At 39.7% G+C, this 26,501-nt stretch overlaps 1 protein-coding gene across 3 annotated transcripts in view; it reads left to right on the top strand.

The window, feature by feature from the left end:
* Positions 1-26,501, top strand: part of hmcn1 (hemicentin 1) — a 607,098-nt gene that overhangs the window by 66,498 nt on the left and 514,099 nt on the right. For all 3 annotated transcript variants that reach the window (XM_087990747.1, XM_043699541.2, XM_087990748.1), the window contains exon 2: positions 14,357-14,427. In XM_087990747.1, coding sequence (XP_087846873.1) covers positions 14,357-14,427 — 71 coding nt within the window. The remainder of the gene's footprint in view (positions 1-14,356; positions 14,428-26,501) is intronic.

Here is a 26,501-nt window from a genome sequence, read left to right as displayed (position 1 = left end):
GTGCAATGTACTCAAGTGCAAATTTCTTGGATCACTTCATTGCTATAATTATGTAACAACACAAATGTTGATGACAATGAAGAAACCAGGAACTAAATATTTATTGAATACTAATCACTAATTTCTTTTTTTAATGCTTTGATGAAGAATAACAGAAGAAACATCTTTTAACTCCTTTTTGCCAATCCTCAGAATTCCAAGGTTCAGCACCTCCCTGACTTCTGAGGTTCTATTCATGTTTATTGTGTAGTCAGTCCAAAGGGCAGAGACAATTCTTCCTCTTGAGAAGTGACACAACACTTTTTTTTTATTCCATTACTGGCAGTGGTGGAACTTTGGGATAAATGTTACTGCTCCACATGTTTTCTTCTTAACTGTATATTAAATATTTACGATTATCCATACAACTATCAAAGCTTCAACATCAAATCTTATGGGATGGAACCAGTTTAAAATTGAATGGAGAATTATGAACATATGCTTGATGTGTAGAAATTGAACTCAGATGTACATTAAAATTCTGTAAACTGTAATAGTGTGAACTATAATTGCAATAAGCTTAATGTAAAACATTTTAATTCCAAGCAGCTGTGATCATAATAGTAACCAAAGTACGACATCAGTGATTCATCTGAAAAGGAGACTCCAGAAATTAATGAGGGAGAGAGATACACACAACATAGATTGCAATTCCATCTATGAAGTAAAACAACACACTTGTAAACCTGATGTAAACTAATCTTGTTACTTTTTCAGTGTAAGCAGCATTGCTTAAATGCTTTTATGTGAACAGTAAATCCTCAAAAGATTTTCTTCAAGCAATTGAATTTGAGAGTAGTAAATATTGATCCATAGAATCCCTAAAATGTGGAAAGAGACCAATTATGCCTGTTGGCTCTGCAGCAACCCTGAAGACCCAGATGGATTTCCAGTCCTACATTATTCAACTTTATTTAGTCATATTTACTGAAATGAAAAGGTTCTTCTCTACTCAACTTTAATTCAAGGATAGAATGGTGACTCAGTGGTTAATACTAATGTACTACAGATCAATTGTAAGACATTTTGCCTGATGATTGGTCTTTTTGCTCCAATTTTCTGCCTTGGAAATAGGTGTTAGCAATATCAATTTCTATCCCATACAAAGTTTGCAAATTGCAGCAGCCATAGTATGTGACCATTTCTACCACTGAGTCTGATTTAATACACTAAAATTATCCACAAATTAATCCGAACCAAAAACATGAATTACTTAATTTTGCTGACAGGAACTTAGTGGGTAAACAACACATTCTTAATGATGCAATGTAATCTCCAGCACAATATCTTAGCTTTCAACAATGTTTAAAGGCTATCTAAATCTCATCCTTCACCTCATCCATCCACAAAACAAGCACATGGAACCTTGCATTGCTAAGCCTCTTCTATACCCTTCACTACTTGCCCATAATTTTCAGATTATATGCAGTATTAATGGAAAGTATGTAATGTTTCTGCAGTGGGAGGGAGGTGTGGAGGGGAAGTGAACCACTCTCTGTCTAATAAAAGTTTCCATTTCTTTGCAATTGAGAGAAAAAAACTGAAGTCTGGAGTGGGAAAACAAAAACCTTGTTTCAACACAAAAAAAATATCAAGTAAGTCATTAAACCAGAAATCACACGAAAGGCACAAATGTATGTTCCAGCTTCTTGAAACTGCCATTTATTCTCTGATGAAGGGAAACACTACTGTGCTGAAATGAAATAATTAGCTTAAATGTAAAGATGACTGTCAAAATAGCCATTTAAGCGTGCATGACCATGCTCTGATGTCAGTAAGTGACAACTGATATCCTTAAGCAGAATTCATCTGCATGGCTGATGTCACTATGTTTTATGTGCAAGTACATAAATGTTGACACATGTGCTGTCTGCCTGATCCTGCCCTTTTCCGGAACAGATTCAGCACAGTCTGAGAGATGAAGATTGTTAATATGGAATCCAGTTTATACCCATTTTTTCAGAGCTGAGGAAGCTTTCCATGCAGTTGTTGGTTGAAGTCTGATGCCCAGGCCCATTGAAACTATGACCAGTGAGTTAATTACTTCAACTTGAGTCCTGATTGGCAGATTTACTTTTTTTTATATAGATATTTTTATTAGAAATTTAACATTTTTACAAGTTTACAAAAATAAACAAAACTCTCAGATATAAACATTGATATACAATTAGCTCAAATATACAATAGCCAAAATTTGACAAAAAAAAACAAAACAAAACAAAAAAAAAAACCGAAAAAAAAAACAACAAAAAAGAACAAACAGACAAAACTCAACTATCTACTAATCTAACCTACAACTAACCAGGGTGTATATTTAAGTCTCTTACATGCTCAGGATGTGTTAACATCAGATATGATAAAACCCGTATTCGTGCGGGATTCCTCCCCCGAGGGGCCGCGGACCAGCCAGGTCTGTAGTCTCAATTAAATAAAAGCCCTTGTTAGGATAGCCGAAATATCTGTATTTATGTAATTCAAAAAGGGCTGCCATATTTTATAAAATAATTCGGTCTTTTGGTGCACCATGTTTGTAAGGAAGTCAAGGGGAATACATTCCATAATTAGTCTGTGCCAATTTGAAAGTCCAGGGGGGCCCTCCGCCACCCAGTTCATCAAAATATTTTTCCTTGCACAGAAAGAAAGAATAGAAAATAGTCTCTTCCCGTACGTGTCCAGGGAGGGAAAGTTCGAAAAGCCCAAGAGGAGAGATACAGGGTCCACTTTAATTTCCGTTCCTAAAATTTCTGTCAGGGTACTTGCTACTTTAGTCCAATATCTACGGATCTTATGACAGGTCCATAAGCAATGTACAAGAGTGCCCACCTCTATTTTGCATTTAGGACACATTGGAGATGCTCCTGCCTTAAATTTTGCCAATCGAACCGGTGCTATATGGGCCCTATGAAGTATCTTCAGCTGGATAGCCTGGGTTCTGTTACAAATAGTAATTCTTCTAGCATTTTCCCAGATATCATTCCACGTTTCTGTGGAGATTTCTAGTCCCAGATCCTGATCCCATGTTTTAAGCAGATTATCCATATCTCCCGATACTTCATCATGTAGCAAATGATAAATATTACTGACGGAAGATACCCCCACTGGTCGTAGGACACTACATTCTCTATCGGATTTATAAAGACTATCTAATAACGTAGTCTTCTTCTGTATAAAATCTCGAATTTGGAAGTATCGAAAGAGGTCTCCATTGGGTAATCCGAATTTCTGACGCAGCTGTCCGAAAGACATCAGGACCCCATCTTTAAATAAATCCCCGAGACATGAGATACCCCTGGCTCTCCAGAGTTTAAAAGTGGCATCTGTTAACCCCGGTTGGAATCCCCATGCTCCCACTATCGGTGCATAGGGGGATGTTTTATGTGAATTACCCTCATTTTGCCGCATTATATTCCAAGCCTTGATTGTATTCAGTATTATAGGGTTTTTACAGTGATCTGTAATGATTTTCCTCTTGTCTGAGAATAAAAGGTTAATAAGTGGGTATTTTACTTGAGAAGCCTCGATGTCCAACCAGATTGATTGTGGATCAGACAAGACCCAATCAGCTATATAACTTAATAGGGAACTTAATTGATATTTCCTAAAATCTGGGAAGTCCAATCCACCCCTTGCCTGTGGAAGCTGTAGCTTCTTCAGCTTAATGAGGGGCCGCCTATGGTTCCAGATAAAGGAACTCAGCCAGCCGTATAATTTACATAAAGCTGTCCTCGGCAGCATCACCGGAAGCATTCTCATAGGATATAGGAGACGGGGCAGGATATTCATTTTGATTAATGCTATTCTACCCAGCCAGGAAATTGGCAGGTCTCCCCATCGCTGGAGGTCCTGCCTTATCCTTTCCAATAAATTCACAAAATTAGCCTTATACAACTGACCAAATACTGGAGTAATAAAAATGCCTAAATATAAGAAACCCTCCAGGGACCAGCGAAAGGGAAAAAGGGAACCGTCCGCTAAGCGGGGTATCACAGCAAGGCCACCCATTGGCATAGCCTCCGATTTTGAAAAATTAATTTTATAGCCTGAGAATGCACTAAATGTATTAATAACTTGGATTAAGCGGGGTATGGACATCAAAGGGTTACTGAGGAATAGAAGAACATCATCTGCATAAAGGGTAATTTTATGTTTACCTGTACCAATCCTTGGGGCCACTATATTAGGATCAGCTCGTATAGCTTCTGCTAGTGGTTCAATTATTAGCGTGAATAACAATGGTGAGAGGGGACATCCCTGACGGCAGCCCCTACCCACACTGAAGCTATCCGAGCCTAATCCATTGGTAACCACAACTGCTTTGGGATCACTATACAATGTTGAGATCCATTTGGTAAACACCTGTCCAACACCAAACCTCTCCAATGTGTAAAACAAATATGACCATTCGACCCTATCAAATGCCTTTTCCGCGTCTAATGAAACCACTACTCCTGGTATCTTTCCCTGATGACAAGCTTGAATCATATTCAGAGCCCTTCTAACATTATTGGATGATCTACGGCCCTTAATAAACCCCATCTGATCCTCCTTTATAATATGTGGCAGTATCCTTTCTAATCTCAGTGCTAATGTTTTAGAGAGGATTTTAAAATCTACATTTAGCAAGGATATTGGTCTGTATGATGTACAATCTTCTGGGTCCTTTCCTTTTTTGAGGATAAGAGAGATATTTGCCTCTTTCAGCGAAGGCGGGAGACAGCCCTGACTATATGCATAGTTATACATGTCCATAAGTGGACCAACCAGTATTTCTGTAAATTCTTTATAGAATTCAGCTTGAAAGCCATCTGGGCCCGGCGTCTTACCATTTTGAAGGTGCCTAATTGCATCAACTATTTCTTGGGGTGTAAGAGGAGCATTTAGGACCGATACTTGTTCCGGAGTTAGGTCTGGAAAAGTCAAATTTTTAAAAAATGACTGCATCCTCTTCGCCCTATCTTCACAATCCTGTGATTTATATAACTCAGAATAGAATTTTCTAAAGGTCGCATTAATCTTTTTATGATCATGAGTCAAAATACCCGTACTTTCCTTGATAGACATAATAGTCTGAGGGGCCTTTTTTTTCTTTGCAAGAAATGCTAAGTATCTACCCGGTTTGTCGCCATATTCATATAATCTTTGCTTTGCAAATAATATTTCCCTCTTAGCCGTTTGAGTAAGTGTAGTATTTAGAGCTGTCCTAAGAGCTGTAATCCTTTGCAATTTAATAATAGAGGGTCTATCAATGTATGCTGTTTCAGCCGCTTTTAAGCGGGTTTCAAGCAAACGCTGTTGTTCTCCTTTTAATTTCTTCTGGGTCGCTGAGTAGGAGATGATCAAGCCTCGCGTGTAAGCTTTGATGGTCTCCCACATCATTGACGGGTTGCTAGCTGTACCTGAATTAATTTCTAAAAAAGTTTTAAATTCTTGAGAGAAGTACTTTACAAATTTACTATCTTTCATTAAGAAGGGGTCCATACGCCAATGCCGAGGGGATGTCCTACTGTTCTTCGCCTTAGTTTCCATATATACAGCAGCGTGGTCAGAAATTGCTATATTACCTATTTTACAGGATGATATGGAATTTAAAAAAATTGGGGGGGCAAAAAACATATCAATTCTGGTATGACATTTATGTGGATTAGAGTAGAAAGAAAAATCTCTACCCTGTGGATGAAGACATCTCCATACATCTACTAATCCTAATTTTTTGTTCAGATCCATCAATTGTCTAGATCTGGGAGATACTCCTGCAGTACTCTTGGGAATCCTGTCTATTTCCGGATCCATAATACAATTAAAGTCTCCCCCTATAATTATATGACGGGCATCAAAAGCCATCAATTTTGAGAAGGCTTCCGTTATAAATTTAAAGGGGTGTGCCGGGGGGCAGTACAAATTTAAAATCCCATATTCCTCTCCATTTATGAGAGCTTTAATCAAGATATATCGTCCAGATTCGTCTTTTATCTGCTTTAGGATTTTGAAAGGGAAATTCTTCCGAACAAGAATAACAACTCCCCTGCTTTTTGAGCTAAAAGAAGAAAAAAAGGCCTGATCAAATCCGCCCTGTCGTAATTTCAAGTGTTCTTTATCTGACAGATGCGTCTCCTGTAGGAGAGCTATATCAACTCTTTCCTTCTTAAGATTTGATAATATTTTCTTCCTTTTAAGTGGCGAATTACTCCCTTTGACATTCCAGGTGCACCACTTAACCGATTGATCAACCATAATCCTCTGGGCCAATTCGAGACCCCTCGGGAGGGGGAACCCCATCCAGAACATCCCGGGCATGGAACATGTAAAATTTACAAAAATAAACCCTCTTTAATACACCCACAACAATACAGTAAAAAACTATTTCTAAATAAAAAAAATATAAAACGTATCTAAGTGGAGACTTTCCCCCTTGTTCCCAGGGGGCATCACTTCCTCTCCAAAAATCCCTCATATCCTCTCCCAACCAATGCCCCACCCTTGACCCAGGCACTCCTCAATAAAGTGAGGAAAATTCAAATATAATACAAAGCTAGAGTTAACAGTGAACACCCCACCCCCACCCCTACCAACACCTGGGTATATTTGGTAATGTTAATACCACATATAAACATATAATTATAAAATTACCAGTTCAACAAATAATAATTAAATATGATAATACAAAATAACGAAGGGAAAAACAACCCCGCTCCTAAAGACAGAGGTAAAATCGAATAAGGTAACCACCTCCCCCCACCCACATTAACCAAATCCCCCAGCTTATATATACATATATATACATACACATACATATATATATATATATATACATACACACACATATATATATATATATATATATACATATATACACACATATACACATATACACATACATACACACACACACACATACATACACCCCTCATATATACATAAAATAATAACAGAAAACAACTCCGGGGGGGGGGGGAGAAAATCAAATCCCTCTCCCCACCCCCCATAATAATATTAAGCAATAAGGTAAGAAAAGAAAAAAAAAGGGAGGGGATATAAACCAAAACGGGGGGGGAAGGCAGACCAACATCCATTATGTCCTACAGTTTATCTAAGAGAGTCCAAGAATTCCTTAGCCTTTTCTGGTGATCCAAAGTTATATACAGATCCTTCATGGTTAAAGCGTAACATCGCTGGGTAGCGTAAGGAGTACTGTACATTTAAGTCCCTTAAACGCTTCTTCGCCTCGTCGAATGCCTTCCTCTTTCGAACCAGAGCCGGGGAAAAGTCCTGAAATAGCATGATCTTGGATCCTTTGTAGATCATAGCTTGGGGGTCTTTTCCGAGATTTCTAGAGGCTTCTAGGAGTATCTGCCTCTCCCTGTAGCTCTGCAGCCGGAACAGGACCGGGCGCGGGCGCTGGTTCGAGCCGGGCCCGCGTATTGCTACCCGGTAGGCCCATTCCACCCTTACCTGGCCTGATCCAGCTTGCAGATTTAAAAGTTGTGGCAGCCACTGCTCCAGGAATGCTGTAAGCTGGCCTTCCTCTTCCTGCTCGGGAAGGCCCAGCAAACGAATATTTTTTCGACGACCTCGATTATCGAGGTCGTCAATATGATTTTCCAAGGTCCGGACTCGCTGCTCGAGAGTCCGGACCTGATCCACGGCCGATTGAGCGGTTGTCTCCGAGGTCGCGGCCTTTAGCTCCGCCCCTCCGACTCGGCGTTGAATTTCATCAATTTCACGGTCGTGCTTCTTCAGCGCGGCCGAGAGCGACTCCCAACGGTTCCTGGATTCGACGATAAAGGCATCAATCTTCGAGTCAAGCTTGGAAAGCATTTCTGCAAGGCTTGTTACTGTAGGTAAGTCCCCCGGGGCGGCTGTGGACGCCTCTGCTGCAGCTGGAGAGTGTGAGGGAGGGGTTCCTGCTTGCTGAGAGCTGCGGGCTCCCTTCCTTTTAGTCATTTTAACTTAGGATAAAGTTGCTTAAATATAATATTACACCACTAATTCAGTTACTAAACTATTATAAATGATTTATAAATGATTTGGTAAGCTTGGTAGGGGGTAGGTGACCCACTGTGCCCAAGTCTTGGGAGGAGCACTATAGACTCAGTCTTACTGGGTCGCCGCCATCTTGGATCCCCCGGCAGATTTACTTTTAATTATCTATTTCATAAACACTGTCAATTTCTGTGCAGGAAATAGACTAATCTTCCAGTTGCAGAGCAGCTGCTTTTGTTTGGCAGTAATGTCACAGAGCCAGGTGAAGTTTCTGTGCCTGTGTGTTCCTTATGCAACCTAGTGTTACTTGCTATGATGCATAGCATGGCTGAAACCCAATAGCACTCCACTCAGTCATGTATTGATAATGTCCACAAGTGTCCAAAGACTAGTTCATTGTCTGCGAAGGAAATTGTTAAAGTACCTAATCGAGATGGCTCAGAGAATCCCTGATGGACTCGGCCTGTGACCCTCTCTTGGTTTGTCCCAGAGATCGTGCTCTGTGTTAGTCTGGAATATAAAACTCTTAGCGACAGTTTTTAGTTTAAATTATTACCATTATTTACCAATGGCATCAATGTTAAACTATAACATAGATACCAACAAGCCAGGCTTGAGCTAAGGTTCTAATACCATTAGCAGAGTAGTTCTTACCCCTAAGAGCTCTCTCAGGTTACTCTTCTTATTGATGCAAACAAGCTATCTTTATACAGAAATTGGTATTAAAATTATAAGAATGCTACATGTCCTTAATCAGATAAGCAGCAATAAAATGGCAAAAGTTTGCAGAGGAAGAGAAACTCATTGACAGGTCTGAATACGCTTTACTAATTAAGCTACTTGCACATCAAAGTGGGAAACCTTGATCCGGCCAGGACCGAAATGGCTGATTGTTTTGGCCAGATAACCTTCCCTTTTAACAGTACATCATAACAAGGGACGAGTCTAAACTATGTGAAAGGGTCATGAGGTAACCTTGCTCAGCTAACATGTTCAGTATCATTGTCCTACAAAATGGATTTTTCTTTTAATATCATCTTAGATTCCCAGAATGCAACTTAAATTCATAACATTCCCAGATCTTGAGCTCCAGGGAACAACACACAAACATTCAATTCATGACAAGCCAGTGCACACTCAAATCAGACCATAAAAGGTTAATTTTTCCACCAACTTCCATCCTATTTTTCTCTCTCTCTCTTCCACTCTCTCGTTCTGTGCGTGCGTGTGTCCCTTGAACCCTTCCGTCAGTGAATGTAATTTACAGAAGAATGTTTTCTCTCTCACTCAGCCATGAACATCTTCCAACTTTCAGCCTTCGTGTTTTCCTAGCCTGTAAGGGTCATGAGACATTCACTTTCCAGAACAGTCAAGATGAGAGAGCTGAGCTTCATAAATTCAAATTTGCTCGGTATGGTATACATGAAAATGTATCAGGATTGTTCTATTACCTGCAAATTCCACTCAGCTTATGAAATTACAAGTTCTTTTCCTATTGAGTATGAGTTTTGTTCAGAATCTTCAATACAACAGAATTTTTAGTTATCCAACATCCTAGTTTGAAATATGCATGCTTCCAGCCCCTGGCATGAGAAGGAAGTACTGCCACACATTCCACAAGTGAACAAATATTATCACCTTATTTCCACAGATCCATTGACACTAAGAACAGATATCCTTAATTCTTCTGAACAAATGGGCTTTCTCCCACCGTGGTCAAGTGCTTTCCCGCATTCTCTAACAGATGTGTCTCCTCTAAAACTACAAACTTTCTCAAAAGAATATGGGTTATTTCAGTTTCAAATCAGTACCTATCAATCAATGTAAGGAAATAGATCACTAGATTCTTTTTCCCCCAGGTGTCAAACTAATCTTTTTTAAAATATGTCATTTAAATCACAGAACAGGTGATGACACAGGCTGATGGGGCATTTAATTGCTGGATTATTATAGTGCAGGAAGAGACTGTTTGGCCTATTGTTTCTACACTGACTCTCCAAATGAGCAAACACTTAGTGCCATTCTCCTGCCTTATTATTCCAGTAAACTTACATATTCTTCCTTTTCAGACAAATGTTCCTTTCCCATTTCTAATATTTCAGTTGAACCTGCCTCCAACACGCTAACAGTGACATTATAGAACTTGCCCACTTGTGACATATAAAACTTTATCTTTACGTGACTTTTGTTTCTGTTACCAATTACAGAGGAACCTCAATTATTCAAACATTGATTATCCAAATTTTGGATTATCCGAACAAGATGGCAAGATCGTGCTGCTTGGCTAAACTGTGTTATTTAGACATTTGATTAACTGAACAAAACTCTCCCCGCCTGTGTCGTTTGGATAATCGAGGTTGCCTGACTAGACTACCAGCTATTTGTAGGCATTCCACCCACTCTTCTATCTGAGCAATATAGGCTGAAGATCAGAAACATGTTGCAAATTGGCACTTTGCTCTTTGCCAATTTTCTGGCCTCTCCATCTCCAACATAATTTGAAAAAACATTTTGTTTGTCATCTCTGCAGAACATAAAGAGAATTTAAAATTAATGTTGGTTAATAACATTTTCCTTTACTTTACTTATGATCAAGTGCAACAATTGAGAGAACAAGTTATTTATTCAGGATGGGTGCTTGGAACAGTGTTGATTTTTGACTTGGGTTGCCTGTATCAATAGACTCAAATATCTAAGTGACATGAGGTTGATGAGTATTGCCTCTTAAGAAAGGGTTGAGCTTTGAAGACTTAATCATAGGCCTTCAGAATAATTAATGCTTTGAATATGTAGGCTTTTGGATGGGCCAGAGCTAGAATGTTTGTTTTTTTGGGAAATGAGCAATCATTCAATCACCATGGCAACTTAAGAAATTAGATAAACGGTGGCCCTAAATGAAGAAAACAAAAACATTGACGAAACACATCAAAAGAATAAGCTTTCTGACGGTCTCTTAGAGTGCTAGAATTGAACAAATCTATTCTCAAATGGCTTTATGCAATTAATGAACAGACAAATTGGTTAAAAAATGTCTTTTTTGACATGCATTTATAGACTAAATAAAAATCCGAATATGGCCCCATTCAACATAATTTTGTTTGCTTTAATACTTCTCTTGTGTTTTCATCATACTGAAGGCTGACTCATGGACATTTCTAAAAGTTAAACTTAGCATCCTTTCAACTTGACTATTGATCTCATAGGCATTGGTTAATGAAGGTGTCAGTATTTGAAGGTGTTTTTCTGGAAGTGTCAGAGGTATTGTTGCTATTACCAGATGTGGTGAGGACAACATTTCTTCAAGGGATAGTGATAAGCCACATTTTAGAATTAGCAGTCAGTTAAATGGCTGGACTAGTAGCCGACCCTAACAGATCAATCAGGGGAATGATAGCCACTGGTGGAGCATGAACTGAAGGGAGAGAGCACAGCACCATTTCAAGAAGGTAAGTAGGATCGAGTGATACCAAAGCAAGTCAGAAATAAAGTGGAAGTTGTTGGTGGGGGAGGTCATTGAGAGCAGACAGCTCAATTATGCTCCAGGACCATGAGTGATCTGCCATATTTTCTGCAGTTGGCCAAATGGCATGGTGATGGAAGGAGTTGGGCATATACCGCCCCCCGCCCCCCCCAATCCATCTCCAAAGGATCCAAAAACGTCAGCCTGAAATAATGCACCTGAAATGTATGGGACCTGCTGGTATTTTGTAGGTAGAGTTTTTTAGATTAGATTACATTAGATTACATTACAGTGTGGAAACAGGCCCTTCGGCCCAACAAGTCCACACCGACCCGCCGAAGCGCAACCCACCCATACCCCTACATTTACCCCTTACCTGACACTACGGGCAATTTAGCATGGCCAATTCACCTAACATGCACATCTTTGGACTATGGGAGGAAACCAGAGCATCCGGAGGAAACCCACGCAGACACGGGGAGAATGTGCAAACTCCACACAGTCAGTCGCCTGAGGTGGGAATTGAACCCGGGTCTCTGGCGCTGTGAGGCAGCAGTGCTAACCACTGTGCCACCGTGCTGCCCACGGGTGGGGTAAGAAACTATATCCAGCAAAGAAAATTCCAGGAAACTGACTTCCCTTCAGTGACCTTAAATGGTATTTTGACTTATCATCTGGGCCCACTACCAATTTTACTTACCTTGACCTTGCGTGCCGAGTTTGATTTATACACAGAATTCACAAAGGTGTCCTGTTCAATAGAGCAATAAACAACCCATTAAAAAGACCCAGATGTGGTGATGATGAGCAGGATCTGAGTTGATAACTTATCTTTTCTCTGTTATTTGAACCGTGTGCCCATCTCCTTTCCACCAGTCAGCATAAATTTAAAATTCTCCTTAGTATATCAGAACCAGTCCAGCTGGCCAGATAAACAACGAAAGTTTTATTAATAAGTCTTTTCAGTCAGTAAGATTACTACTTTGGAAAGAATTTTGCAGTCAATGGTAGGAAGCTTAGTAGTGATTTACACTTTTATCCCTTGCTTAAATCCGGAGTGGAGTGGAAATCACATCGGATATGCAAGGTATAAAGTTGCCTTGTCTTTGACAGACTGACCCATGTGTGTGGAATTTTACACAAGGCTGAAGAATGCAGGCTGTGTGTTCTCTGCTAAGTACTGTAATTCAATCACTCTGACAAATTATCTCTTACAAAGCCCAGGGTGTCTTTGTTCAATAAATGTACCACATAAAATTGCAAACATGAACACTTCAATTTCCTGTCAAGTACATTGCCTGCTTAGTGTGAAACATGATGCACTTAGTCTCTGTTGGACAGAAGTGGGCTAAAGGGTCAGACAGCTCATTGATGTAGATGAATGTGCCTGTGGAAAAATGCTAACATTCGTTACTCCCTAATCCATACTTTTGTGCTGTGAAACAGCCAACATCAATTGGATTTAGAGAAAGGTGGTTTTCAAGAATTGAGCATTGGATGCCGTGGAGAGTTTGAGAACATCAGCAAATTTATTTTCTAGAGCTATTCCAGATTTCGTACATGGAAAATGTATCTGTAATGTCAGATGGTGGACTTGCATAAAATATATTAATGTTAAGTTTTTAGCACTGGCATTATAAAGTTTGCTGTTTAGGATTATGAAATAAAATGTGTGATTGATTGCCTTGCTCTTTTATTCATTCCTCATTACACAGTTAATTGCTTGCATAATGTACAGTCAGTTCTGCTGTAACGCATGTTTCTTCAACGTGAATTGGCTCTAATGCGATTGAAGAATTTAGACCGTTATTTGTACAGTGCAAACTTTCCTTATCTGTATTAGCTATAACATGATTCCAGCCCTATTAGTTTAAATGGTGCGGCTATTGTGCGATTTTCTTACGGTGCAACATCGTATAAGAATGGACCTATCGTGTTATATCAAAACTGACTATACAGGAATTTGTGTCTTTGAGAGCAGTGAAAATATTGATTATCGTTGGTATTAATCTATTTATGTGTAAATCTGAGTCCCTCTAAAAGAGAAACAAAAAGTAGTAATAATTTACAGTGTAGTATCTAATATTAAGTTCACCACAAGACATTGAAGCACAAAAACGCTCTTCAGTCCATCAAGTCTGCCATACTATTCATTGATCTGATAATATTCTGATAATATTCAACTCCACTTTCCTGAATTCTCCCATCAGCCTTGATCTCCTTACTGATGTAAAAATTGGTCTATTTCAGCATTGAATATACTTAGCAACTCCAAATTTTACAGCTCTCTGCAGTAAAGAATTCCAGATTCACTACCTGCTGAGAGAAAAATTCCTTTTTGTTTCTGTCTTAAAAATGGATGGTCCCTTACTTTGACATTTTACCCTCTGGTTGTATGCTGTCCCACCAGGAGAAATAAGCTCTCTATTTTTGCAAAGCCCCCTCAGTATTTCGCGTGTTTCGCAATGAAATATAAACGATTAGATTTCTTACAGTATGGAAACAGGCTCTTCGGCCCAACAAGTCCACACTGACCCTCCAAAGAGCAACTCACCCAGACCCATTCCCCTACATCTAACACTACGGGCAATTTAGCTAACCTGCACATCTTTGGACTGTGGGAGGAAACCAGAGCACCCGGAGGAAACCCACGCAGACACGGGGAGAATGTACAAACTCCACACAGACAGTTGCCTGAGGCGGGAATTGAACCCAGATCTCTGGTGCTGTGAGGCAATAGTGCTAACCATTGTGTCGCCCCCTATGAATTGGGGGTTTCATACAAGAGTAGAATGAATAATCTTTGTACACATGGATCACTATAGTTATCTCGGATTTTATTTAAATTTTAAAGCATTCTATTTTCTTTCCCTACAGAGGTTGGCCCAGTCACCATTACAACAGATCCAAAGAAATTTCAATATGAACTCAGGGAACTATATGTGCAGGTAAGGTAATAATTACAAAAACATGACAAAAACTAGACTTTGAATCTGATTTGCACTGCATCACTGTCTGTGCTGAAGTTTCAACAACTGAGCATTTTTTTCAATCAGAATCTTTTTGTAAATAGCTGTAGCACAGTGTGAAAATTGTTGCATGAAAGAAAAACTGTTTGGTAGATGTGTCCTCTGTTTGGCAACTTCTGCAACTCTATTCCATAGAAATAGAATTTCCACGTTGCAATAAAAATCTTGAGTTAGAGTTATCTAATGTGCTATATCTGGGCTAATTGTAACCTAAGAAAGAATCCAGCATTTCTGCTGCTGTTCACTGATTTGTAGCTTCTGATATAAAAACTATATCATTAGTTGAGGACTGGTCTGGTGTCGACTTATAATCCTTGTGAAATATTAATGCTGACTATCTGGTTCACAGATGAAGAATGGCCTCTCAAGCAAAATATTACAATGTGGTCTTCTGTAGAACTAAAACCTAATATGAAGTACAGCAAGAGCTGAAAAACTGGGAAAACATTTGCATCTAAAAGAATGACCAACAATTTATTTATATTCCAAAGGACTGTTTGTGATAGGACAAAGACAAAGGGTTTTTAATTTCAGGGCCTACATTCACTGGAGTACAAGAAACATTTCTTCCATATTTACTTGTTTTAAAATTACTGTATGGTGATTACACTAGTTACAACTTAGTTTATTCATGCTTTTGGAGGAAAATAATAGAAATACATTCCTAATTATTTGAAAGAATCATGAAAGTTAGATTTTATTTTCTTGTATATTTTCAGGATTTTTAGGCAGTGATGAGAGAAAACTATTTGACTCCTAAGCTTACTAAAATAAATTCAGAATTCTCTCTCTTATCCTTTTGAAAACGGGTTTAAATATCCTAATTGAGATAATTGTACTGATGGCACAGGTGCAATGTTCATGTGTCAAGAGATACAATTTTTGGCACAAAATATTATAATTCATATTTACTGCCTTTATATATGAAGTAATCGTCTTGGCAAAAGAAGTCTTTTCTGACACTATTTAATTTATGGTGCAATCTTGCACTGTGGTTTTATAAAGGGAGCTATACTAATTCTCTAAATATTAATAAAAAGCAATTTTTGGTCCCAAACTCTTTTCATTAATTACAATGAAATTTCAAATGAATGGCAATTTCAATTTTTTTTTCTTCAGATCACTTTTTCCTGTCTTCATTTTCAGGTTTGAAAAATAAAATGCTGTTGCAGTAAGCTATCCATTTTCACTTGTTAGGGCAAGGCACATCTCTTCCTATCAAAGATAAGTGTGTATGATCAGAGCTGGTGGTATTACTGGACAACTTGGATCCCAGATTGAAATCTGGCTTGATAGATTGTAGTTTGTTTCGTTCTGGGTAAAATGAGGTGATATCTCATTGAGGCAGAAGCATGCAGTGTTGCAGATTTTGTTTTAACAATTTGTTTTAAGCCAAAAAATGCAGATAAAATAGAATGAACTGATCTGTTTACTACCAGCACAAATATAAAGTATATTTGCATTTAATACTAAAATACTTTAACAAATTTCAAAACAAAAACATCTGTTCTACACCACTTAACAATCTGTGAAGTGTTCAGCTCTTGAAACAAAGCAGGAATGTGAAAGTTCTCAAGGATATGTAAGCATCTTTTACAGCTTCTAGGATATCTAGGGTAAATTTCCAAGAAGTGGTACTGTTATGATCCTAACTGATTTATTACTGGAAAAACCAGATCTCAGATTGATATCTGGCTTGATTGTTTTTTGATTTTAATGAGGCAGTGTCTCAGTGAATGATAATCACGCAATGTTGCAGATTTTGCTTTAAGAATAAACCAGATGTTTATTATGCAAAGAAACGATAAATAGAGTAAGCACACCTATTTACGCACAACACATTTACAGATTTCAAAATATTAATCTGAAAAATATTCCTTTTGCAGTACTTGTGCCAGAGATTCCCTTTTTCATCACCCTCATAGAGTTTAATTTATGTGTGGCTTCAAGTCCTGGTCTTTGGATTTTTATATCATCACCCGAGAGGATTTATAAAACTGAACCTAAACTTACTCCACTTCAAATAACTCCTTCAGAGTTTGAATCTTATAGTACTTCCAGTTCAAAACTTTTAAACTAAACCCTTTACAATGAAGTAACTTATTTTTAGCAATGCTAAAAGTAGCTCCTTTTAGGAGCATATACTTCACACCTTCTGCTTTAGCCAAGAACCCACCAAATCATCCCTCCCTCCAAAAAAATCCCTTACTTTCTAAATTAGATCTAACACACAACAATTTACTGTGTGCACTCGTTAACTCCTTGCAATGTAAGCAAAATCCCATTTCTCTCCAAGGAGACTTCCTTCCTGTGTTTGAAAATAAATCAACATGGCTGCAAAACTACTGAAAACTTAAAAATCACACAACACCAGGTTATAGTCCAACAGGTTTAATTGGAAGCACACTAGCTTTCGGAGCGACGCTCCTTCATCAGGTGATAGTGGAGGGCTCGATCGTAACAGAATTTTTAGCAAAAATTTGCAGTGTGATGTAACTGAAATTATACATTGAAAAATTGATTGTCTGTTAAGCCTTTCATATGTTAGAATACAGTGATAGTTTCACTTCTTTCATGTGTAAATCACAAAACCTTTTTTTTAAAGTTGCATTCTCGGGTTAGCTGTTAACAATGGTGATAGCTAGACAATATGTTGAAGGTGTTAGCCCCCTGTGTTTTCTGTCTATGCCATGATGTTTAGATTGATTCTAATCTAAAAAGTGAGATAACGGAGTTTTACATAAATTCATGCAGCTTTTGAGCTCAGAGTTCTACATGAATGCATGCAGCTTTTGAGCAAAGTACAATGTAACTCTGCAAGTACAAATTCACCCCACAAAATATATATGTGCACGTGGGTCTTTGTCTGTCTGTGTGTGTGTGTGTGTCTGTCTGGGGTGGGGGTTGTGAGTGTGAGAAAGTGTGTGTGTGTAGTGAGTGCAGAGTGTCTTAAGTCTGTGAGGGGGTGCATGTGGGAGTGTGTGTGTCTATAAGCGTGTGTATGGGTGTCTGTGTGCGCGTCTGTGTGTACCTGTGTCCGTGTGTATGTGAGAGTGTGTGTGTGTAGGACACAGGTGCACACAGACGCGCACACAGACACCCATACACACGCTTATAGACACACACACACTCCCACACTCACACATGCACCCCCTCACAGACTTAAGATACTCTGCACTCACTACACACACACACACACACACACACACACACACACACACACACACACACACACACACACACACACTTTCTCACACACACACACACACACACACACACTTTCTCACACTCACAACCCCCACCCCAGATAGACACACACACAGACAAAGTCCCACATGCACACATATATTTTGTGGGGTGAATTTGTACCTGCAGAGTTACATTGTACTTTGCTCAAAAACCCCAGTCCAACACCGGCATCTCCAAATCATGACTACTGAAAAATTGATCATTAAATACCTTCAGACGCAAATCACAAGCCACAAACTCAAATGGAAAATTGCAAACTCAAGTAATCCTAAGATATATACAGAAGAACCTCAATTATCCGAAGGACACAGGTGGGAGGAGTAGTTCGTTTGGTTAATCGAATTCCAGCCAATCATTGGGACCTTGCTATGTTGCCGGATAATCCGATATTCAGATAATTGAATGCCAGATAATCGAGGTTCCTCTGTATATGAATCCCATACATTGTTTCACAGTGCTTATGATCACAGATGACTTGCACATTATCAGAGTAGAGACTTTTCAGTTGAAGTCTGCTGGATATATGATATGGTGCTCTCAATGTAACGTGTATAAGAGGGGGAAGTCAGCTAACTTGGCAAAACCTACTACCAGCAGAACTGACCACCTCATTGGAAAATGAAATGAAGTGGTGTGATCTGGCACAAATTGCATCAGTAATAAGTTTAATATATCTGTGGGACATAGATTGAGAGGTCTTCTGCGTCCTTTGTGGTTCCTTGGAAGCAGCCGGTTACATAAAGGTTTTCAGCACAACTGTTAGCTTGACAGCTATCCCTTCATGTAGCAAGTCCTGTTACAGTGTAGGAAATGTTTGTATGATCCATCATGTCTGCAGTCTTTGGTGATAACTTTCCTCGTCTGGAGGACATGATGTCAATGATGATAGAGATTGGAAGGTGGGGTATGCGATGGCCTAGTGGTATTATACTAGACATTAATCCATAAACTCAGCTAATGTTCAGTGAACCTATGGCAGAATGTGGAATTAGAATTCAATCAAAAAGTTATAGAATTAAGAATCTTTTGAAGACCATGAAACCATATAGATGGTCATGGAAAATCCATCTAGCTCACTAATGTCCTTCAGGGAAGGAAATTTTGTTTGGCCTACATGTGTCTGCAGAGTCATAGTAATGTGGTTGACTCTCAACTTCATTCTGAATTGCCCCATCAAATCACTCAGTTATATAAATCACTATGAAGTCTCAATAAAGAAATGAAATGGATCTAGGCACCAGAAAAGATAAAGGCAGAAATAACTCTGTCAACAACTAAGTCCTCCTTACTACATCTGGGGGCCAATGCAAAAATTGGGCGAATTGTCTCACAGACTAGTCAAGCAAAAGTCTGACATAGTCATCTTTGTGGAATTGTACCTTCCAGGCCACTACCATCACCATCCCTGCGTATGTCCTGTCCCACCAGCAGGAAAGACTCAGTAGGGGTTGCGACACTGTGGTATATATTCGGGAGGGAGTTGCTTTCGGAGTCCTTAGTGTTGACTCCAGATGTCATGAGTCCCATGGCTTCTGGTTAAACATGGACAAGGAAGTTTCTGCTGATTATCATGCAATGTCCTCCCTAGGCCAATGAATCAGTACTCCTCCAAGTTGACCAACACTTAGGCAAGGGTGCAAAATGTACTCTGGGTGGGGATTTCAATGTTGTCAATGAAAATTAGCTCAGCAGCAGCACTATGGATCAATCTGGTTGGGTCCTAAAGGACATGTTGCTCGTCTGGGTCTTCACAGGTCATGAGGGAATCAACAAGAGGGGATAACATAATTGATCTCATCCTTACCAATCTGTCTGCCTCAAATGCATCTGTCCATGACAGTGTAGTAACAGTGTGGGCGGCACGGTGGCACAGTGGTTAGCACTGCTGCCTCACAGTGCCAGAGACCCGGGTTCAATTCCCACCTCAGGCGACTGACTGTGTGGAGTTTGCACGTTCTCCCCGTGTCTGCGTGGGTTTCCTCTGGGTGCTCCGGTTTCCTCCCACAGTCCAAAAATGTGCAGGTCAGGTGAATTGGCCATGCTAAATTGCCCGTAGTGTTAGGTTAGGGGTATGGGTGGGTTGCGCTTCGGCGGGTCGGTGTGGACTTGTTGGGCCGAAGGGCCTGTTTCCACACTGTAATGTAATGTAATCTAATCTAATCCATGTGAAGAAAATGTCCCGCCTTCACATTGAGAATAATCTCCATTACGTTGTGTGGCCCGAGCACCTTGCTTAATGCAACAGATTTCAAACAGGTCTAACAATGCAAGATTGGGCAGCCATGAGATGAATTGTACTCCAACACAATCTGCAACCATTACCCGCTTTATCCCCCACTGAACCATTACTGTAAAGCCAGGGGATTAGCCCTGGTTCAATGGAGAGCTCAGGAGGGCATGCCAGGAGCAGCAACTGACATGCCTAATAATGTGTCAACCTGGTGAAGCTACCAAATAGGACTATTTGTGTGCCAAACAGCATAAGCAGCAAGCGATAATTGGAGCTCAGCAATCCGACAACCAATAGATCAAATCTAAGCTCTGCAGTCCTGCCACATCCAGTCATGAAAAGTGGTGAACAATTAAGCAACTGGCCGGAGGAGGGGGCTCCACAAATATCCCCATCCTCGATGAAGAGCTCAGCATGTCAGTGCAAAAGATAAGACTGAATCTTCAACCAGAATTGCTGAGTCGATGATCCATATCTGCTTCCTCCAGGCGGTCTCAGCATCATCAATACCAGTTTTCAGCCAATTCGATTCACTGCACATGATATCAAGAAATGGTTGGAAGTATTAGATACTGAAAAGACAATGGGCTCTGACAGCATTCCAGCAATAGCACTCAAGACTTGTGCTCCAGAACATACCACTCTCCTAGCGAGAGTTCTTCCAATATAGTTACAACACTGGCATCTACCTGCAATGTGAAAAATTGACCAAGTATATATGTACATAAAAAGCAGGACAAACCCAAACCAGCAAAACACTGCCCCATCAGTCTACACTTGACTATCAGTAAAATGATGGAAAGTGTCATCAACAGTTCTATTAAATAGTACCTGCTTGGGAATAACTTGCTCGGTGATACCCACTTTAGGTTTCCATAGGCCCCACAATTTTCTGAAGTAGTCCACATTCAAATGCAACAAGTTCTGTATAGTTAGTATCCAGGTTTGAGCTAACAAGTGCCAATAACATTTGTACCACACAAATGCCAAGCAATGACCATCTTCAATAAGAGACAATCTGATTAGCACCCCTTGGACTTTGGGAGGAAACCGGAGTACCCAGAGCACCTACCAAACCCATGATCATTTCCATTAAGAATAGTAAGGGCAGTAGATAGATGGGGACACTATCGTCTGAAAGTTCCCCTCCAAGCTCCTAACCATCCTGACTTGGAAATATATCGCCATTCCTTGCTGGTCAGCCACTGATGCCTACATCACATGAGTGAATTTAAAAAAAAATTCTTGGCCTCCTACAGCACCTCTGTATCCTGAGGGAAACTTCAACTGTGGCCTCTTAGGGTAGAGGTTGTTCAGCAGCTGATGGCCCTGGGCTTGCTGACATATTTGCTACCCCTCTCTTTCTCCACACCTTCTCTATACTGATGATAACTCCTGCTTTTCCTGGATCAAGTGGTCATGGTTCGAGTGAACCTCTGTGGGGGATATTACAACAGGTTCTGAATGATGTGAGCAGTCTGCATTTACGTCATTGTAGATGACAGTTTATTGTTGTCCTTGATACAGTGGAATGTGGAGGATCTGACAATGAAGGCCATGGAGAGTCTGTACATGATCCTTTGTCATAGTGAATGTTATTCCAGTGTATACAGCACAAGCCATGCCATGCAAATACAGAAGGGCACTGCAGGTGTGGTAGGGTTACTGAAAGCACCTAAAGAAAGTAACACTACACTAAGAGCATGTTGGCAAATACGTAGTGAAGGTGAAAGGAAATGAGCTCCAAGCCTTTGTGCAGCCTATGAGATTTTGAATTATTTTTGTGAATGGTAACCTGCAGGTGAGTCATTTTAAGGTTGACTGTAACTATGTCTGCTTCACAGAGGTGACTGTGACCAAATTCTAATGATCGATGATGTGGTAAAATTGCTTGTGACTGATATTTACCTCTCACATTTGGATACTGTATGCACATTATATAAAGGACACTCTGTTTAGACTTGTCTTTAACTGTCAGTACCTGATTAATGCAATTTTTAAAAATTCATTTTTTGCACGTAGACATCACTGGCTGAGCAAGCATTTATTGCTGGCCACTAGTTATCCTTGAGAAGGTGATGGTGAGCTGCCACCTTGAGCTGCTGCAGTCCATATGTCAATTGTCCCTTGAAGGGTCTCATGTTACTCACAAGTCCAGCCTTCATGCTTAGATAGGAAGTAAAAGTTTCATCTCTGGATGTGGTGCCAGCCATTTTTGATTTCTATTGCATATTTGAGATTTGGATAAAGATGGAAGGTAACACAGGTCACACTTTGCAAAGTCACAGGCTCAGCTTCTTAATCTAGGTGACCTGCAATCCCCCCAAAATAATTTCATATTCCTTGCTTCCTTCTATTTCCTGTTTGACGCCATTAGTTCTGACTTTCCATACATTCCCATCTGACTTTTTTTAGTTTGTCATCATCTCCCAACATTAACCCCCTGACCCTGGCCCCATAGCTTAGCCCCACTGATACTCTATCCACTCATTAAAGCCAAGGCAGTTGTAAGCACTCTCTTCCCACAGTAATCTGTGTCCTCCAATGCACTATTGTCTCCCACTTTTGTATGCTCAGTTGCCTCAACACAATTCATGACCCTTCTGCATATCAGCATGTTACTTCTAATCCCCAAAATTGATTTCCTTGACTTGCCTACCTCTTTGGTCGGCCTACTAACCTACCTTAACTTTCTGTGAATAGACTCCCAGGACTTGCTGTGACCCAATGCCTGTTTAATTTGAAAAGACAGCCCTGACTGATCTTCGTGCAGTTCTGAACTGACTTATCACTGATGCTTAGATTGTTGCTTTCTGGACCTGCAGGATTGACTATGGCCCATTCTGTAAACATATAGTGCTATTGAACCCCTGACTCTGTCAGCCCCATGTGAAAAACTCACCATGTTCAAACCCTGGACTGAGATTGGATGCTACCCTTGACTGACTGTGGCAGAACCACGTGCCAGACGAATGACAGTCCCCCTTTATTTCACCAAGGATTGCTTCACTTGGATCTTGAGACGTGACTATTTAACTAAAGCACATATGGCATGTTTGCCATGAAAGCTGCTGGAACATGCTGTAACTGTGACATGGATGTAGGATGGTCTTGTACAGCAACATGTCCACCCCTTAGTTATTAACTCCTGGAAACTATGCGAAGCTACTTGGCTTTCTGTTGATGCCAAAAGGCCAAGCAATGTTGATCCACAGTGAGGCTGTAAATTCTAATGAGGTGGCAAAGCACAAAAAGAAAAGGCAATGCAAAGATGCTGTGAGCATGGTGTGAAATGTGATTGTTAAGAAACCAAGTGGAAAGCCCTGAGGTGCACCCTGGTCTGATACATGAAATAGATTCATGTGTACAAAACCGCTTGGTAGCAGCATTACAATGAATGGTGTTGGTGTGCTCCAACATGCAACGTTGAGGTGGATAACTCTATTCTGAGTGAGTTGGAGATGTGCCATAATGATGTGGTGAGGCTATTGTAATTCCAGTGCCAGCCTCTGTGGATAGGGTTTGCAGGCATTTGCTGCCCTGAGACACCGGGGACTGCTGGTCTAGATTGAGGAGCAAGAAGCAAGCTGGTATACATTCTGACTCTAATGGAATGAATTGGCACCATATAGTTTATCTCCACTGTGTAGGAGATTAGGAAACTGCATATAAATGAGACAAGATGAGGCATTGGAAATGGGCCTCTCAACACTTACTGGCAAAATTCTCTTTTTGCCTTTCAATCCTTGAGTATAATATCAGATGTTTCTTTTCCTCTGCATTAATTGTCCTATTTTCTCCAACTTCACTATATTTTTCCAACTATTCAATGGCTACAGTGATTCAGCCCATTGTTCATTCAATTTCCAAATCTAAACCTTGTTAAAACTACATATTCCTTTTTTTTTCAACTGTTGGGCCAGCTTTTGCTAATTCTCTAGGTTAATAAATATGGATGCTATCAGATGGACCAGGTTGGCCTGGAAGTAAAATGAAACCCTTGTCCCCTACACCATGGTTTTGATTTTCAGTTCTTGCAAAGATTGACTTCAAGCCTTCTAACATGTGATCTGTTTTATGGGTTAGTTCACTATGGAGGCAAGAGTGCAGTTTGGGATTGCTACTTCCTGTGGAGATCACAGAAGCTTATTCATTCTTGGAATAGTCCTTGTACTGGAAACAGCAAAGAAGACCTCAGCCTGTATCCTTGACAAGAGGAAGATTGATGGCAGTAAGCAGTTCAAAGTGGGAAGGAAAATGGAAAAATCCTTTTCTTAAAAAAAAATCAGTTTCCATTTTTTCTAACTAAACAGTTTTGGACTAGAACAGCGGGAACAAATTAATCAGTACAAGTAGGACTGATAGACCAGTATATGTGCACTGTTCTCTCTCTTCTCACCACCACAACCGCAACCCCCCCCCCCGCCCCCACCCTCGCCAATGATGTTTTTCTCTGCCAAGGATGAATGAGGACACAAGTGTATGTTTTCTATGTAATTGAAGTTACCTTCATAATTTTCTTTCTGTCTGCAGTCTGTTTTATATGCTCTTTCTGTGAAAGTCAAAGGCTGCATTTTTGTGTTGGCATCTGATTAAGGAGGGCAATCCAGCAACCCTCTAACTTTCACATGCTTAATGATTTCTGAACTGCCAGGAAACGTTACTTTTTAAAGAACTAGTAGACATTGGAATGATTTTCAAGTATTGCTTGAGGGCTTTTTTTTATTTTGTTCTTGCCAAATACTGTTGCTAATGGGGAAGAGGACAATTTGCAGCCAGCATTCCATTCATTTTGATATAACTATCTTGATTCCAGATGTGCTCTTCTGTTGAGCCTGAAAGCCATGTTGTGTGTCATTCATACATTATTACTGAAAATATATGTCTTATATTGACTCCAAAGCATTAATTGTCTCCTTCCTTGCATGTTACAGGAAATAATAAGGTATTCTCTATAATGTTATATATAAATTATTGTGTATTAATACATTAAAATTTAAATAAAACTTGTGTGAATGTGTTTTTTTTTAAGCAAACAGTAAAAGCACTCCTTCACCCAAAAAGTCATTAATGCCCTTGGGTAGAGTTGTGGAAGCAGGAAATTTGAAAAAAAATTGTAATTGTGTATCTCTCTCATTTGCATTTATCTTGCATTGGGGATCTTGAATAACATTAGTTAATATTAACTAAAGATAAATTTCACCATGTATAAAGCACCTCAAGGATGCTATCAGTAGCAAAATGTATATTCAATATTGTTTTAACAAAATAGTTTTCATATAGGTTTACCTTAACAAGGAGGCAAATTCTGTCTGAAATGTCTCCTATTCCAAGGTGCATTATTCAAGTTTAAAATATTAAGCAAAACAATGTTTATAGGTGTTAATGATATCGATAGAATCTGGACATGCATGACTGTGATAACAGTTTGGGACCACAAATTTGTGCTCATTTCAGTGGAAACCTAGTCAAACTTTGTCAATCTACCAGGCTGGTTAAAGTCTGGAGAAAGCATCTTTAAAATCTTCTTTGCCACTGATGTTGTTGGAAATGTGGCGCAGGAAAAGCACAGCAGGTCAGGTAGCATCTGAGAAGTAGCTGAATCAACGTTTTGGGCAGAAGCCCTTCATCAGCTCTTCATCCCCACTGTTGTTGTCTATTAAGGTTGCTGGCCACAGGATATATTCCTTCATTGCATTGAATTCTATTCAAAATAACTAGCAAGCTACCTTAAACCAGTTGTTTTAAAACAAGACTGACAGGAGCATATGCATCTGAGAATAATTGTAGCCTTACTAACTTTGTAACTTGACCTTTTTTCCAATTTATAAGAATATATTTTCTGTATAATTTACATTTAGTTATGTACGGGTTGCCAAGCAGGCAAAAGGAGGACAGACATTATTAGTAACTGCTCTGGTTCTGAAGGATGATTGCTTGTAGACCCTCAATTCTCAGCTGGGCTGGACACATGCTGTCTGTCTGTCTCTCTCACTCTCACACATTCTCACATGCACTTCTCTGTCTGCTTTCTTCTTCCCTTCCCTCTCTCTTTCCTTTACACTTGCTCTTGCTCACCCTCTGACTCTATCTGTAGTCTTTTCCACCCGTCTCATGCCCTTTCTTTTTATTACTTTAGTCCGGGCATTCTTGTCTGTACTGGATTCAGTGTTCTCTAATACTGAATTCTAATAGCAATTCTTAAACCTGTGATAATTCCTGATACTGGTTTCTTATGGAAACTCCTCATTACATAACAAACAACCATTGACTAGAAATATGTCCTGTGCAAATATAACTTTCCAGCAGCTGGCCTACTTTTAACTCACTCTCATGACCAATATCCTGCATCATGTCCTGTGGCAAATGCAAAGATCTTAGTAAAAGATCTCAGTAATCCACTTCTATTTTTTAAATCCTTTTTGCAGATAGTTTTGCAGCATGTAGCCCAAGTGTATGCATCTGTGTGAACACAACTAAGGGCTTCTAATAAAATATTCTCAACTCTTTACTA

This window comes from Chiloscyllium plagiosum, unplaced genomic scaffold, assembly GCF_037043375.1.
Source record: "Chiloscyllium plagiosum isolate Xiang-an unplaced genomic scaffold, Cpla_swu_hap1 HiC_scaffold_9, whole genome shotgun sequence".
NCBI lineage: Eukaryota > Metazoa > Chordata > Chondrichthyes > Orectolobiformes > Hemiscylliidae > Chiloscyllium > Chiloscyllium plagiosum.
This window is presented reverse-complemented; position numbering and strand designations above follow the sequence as displayed.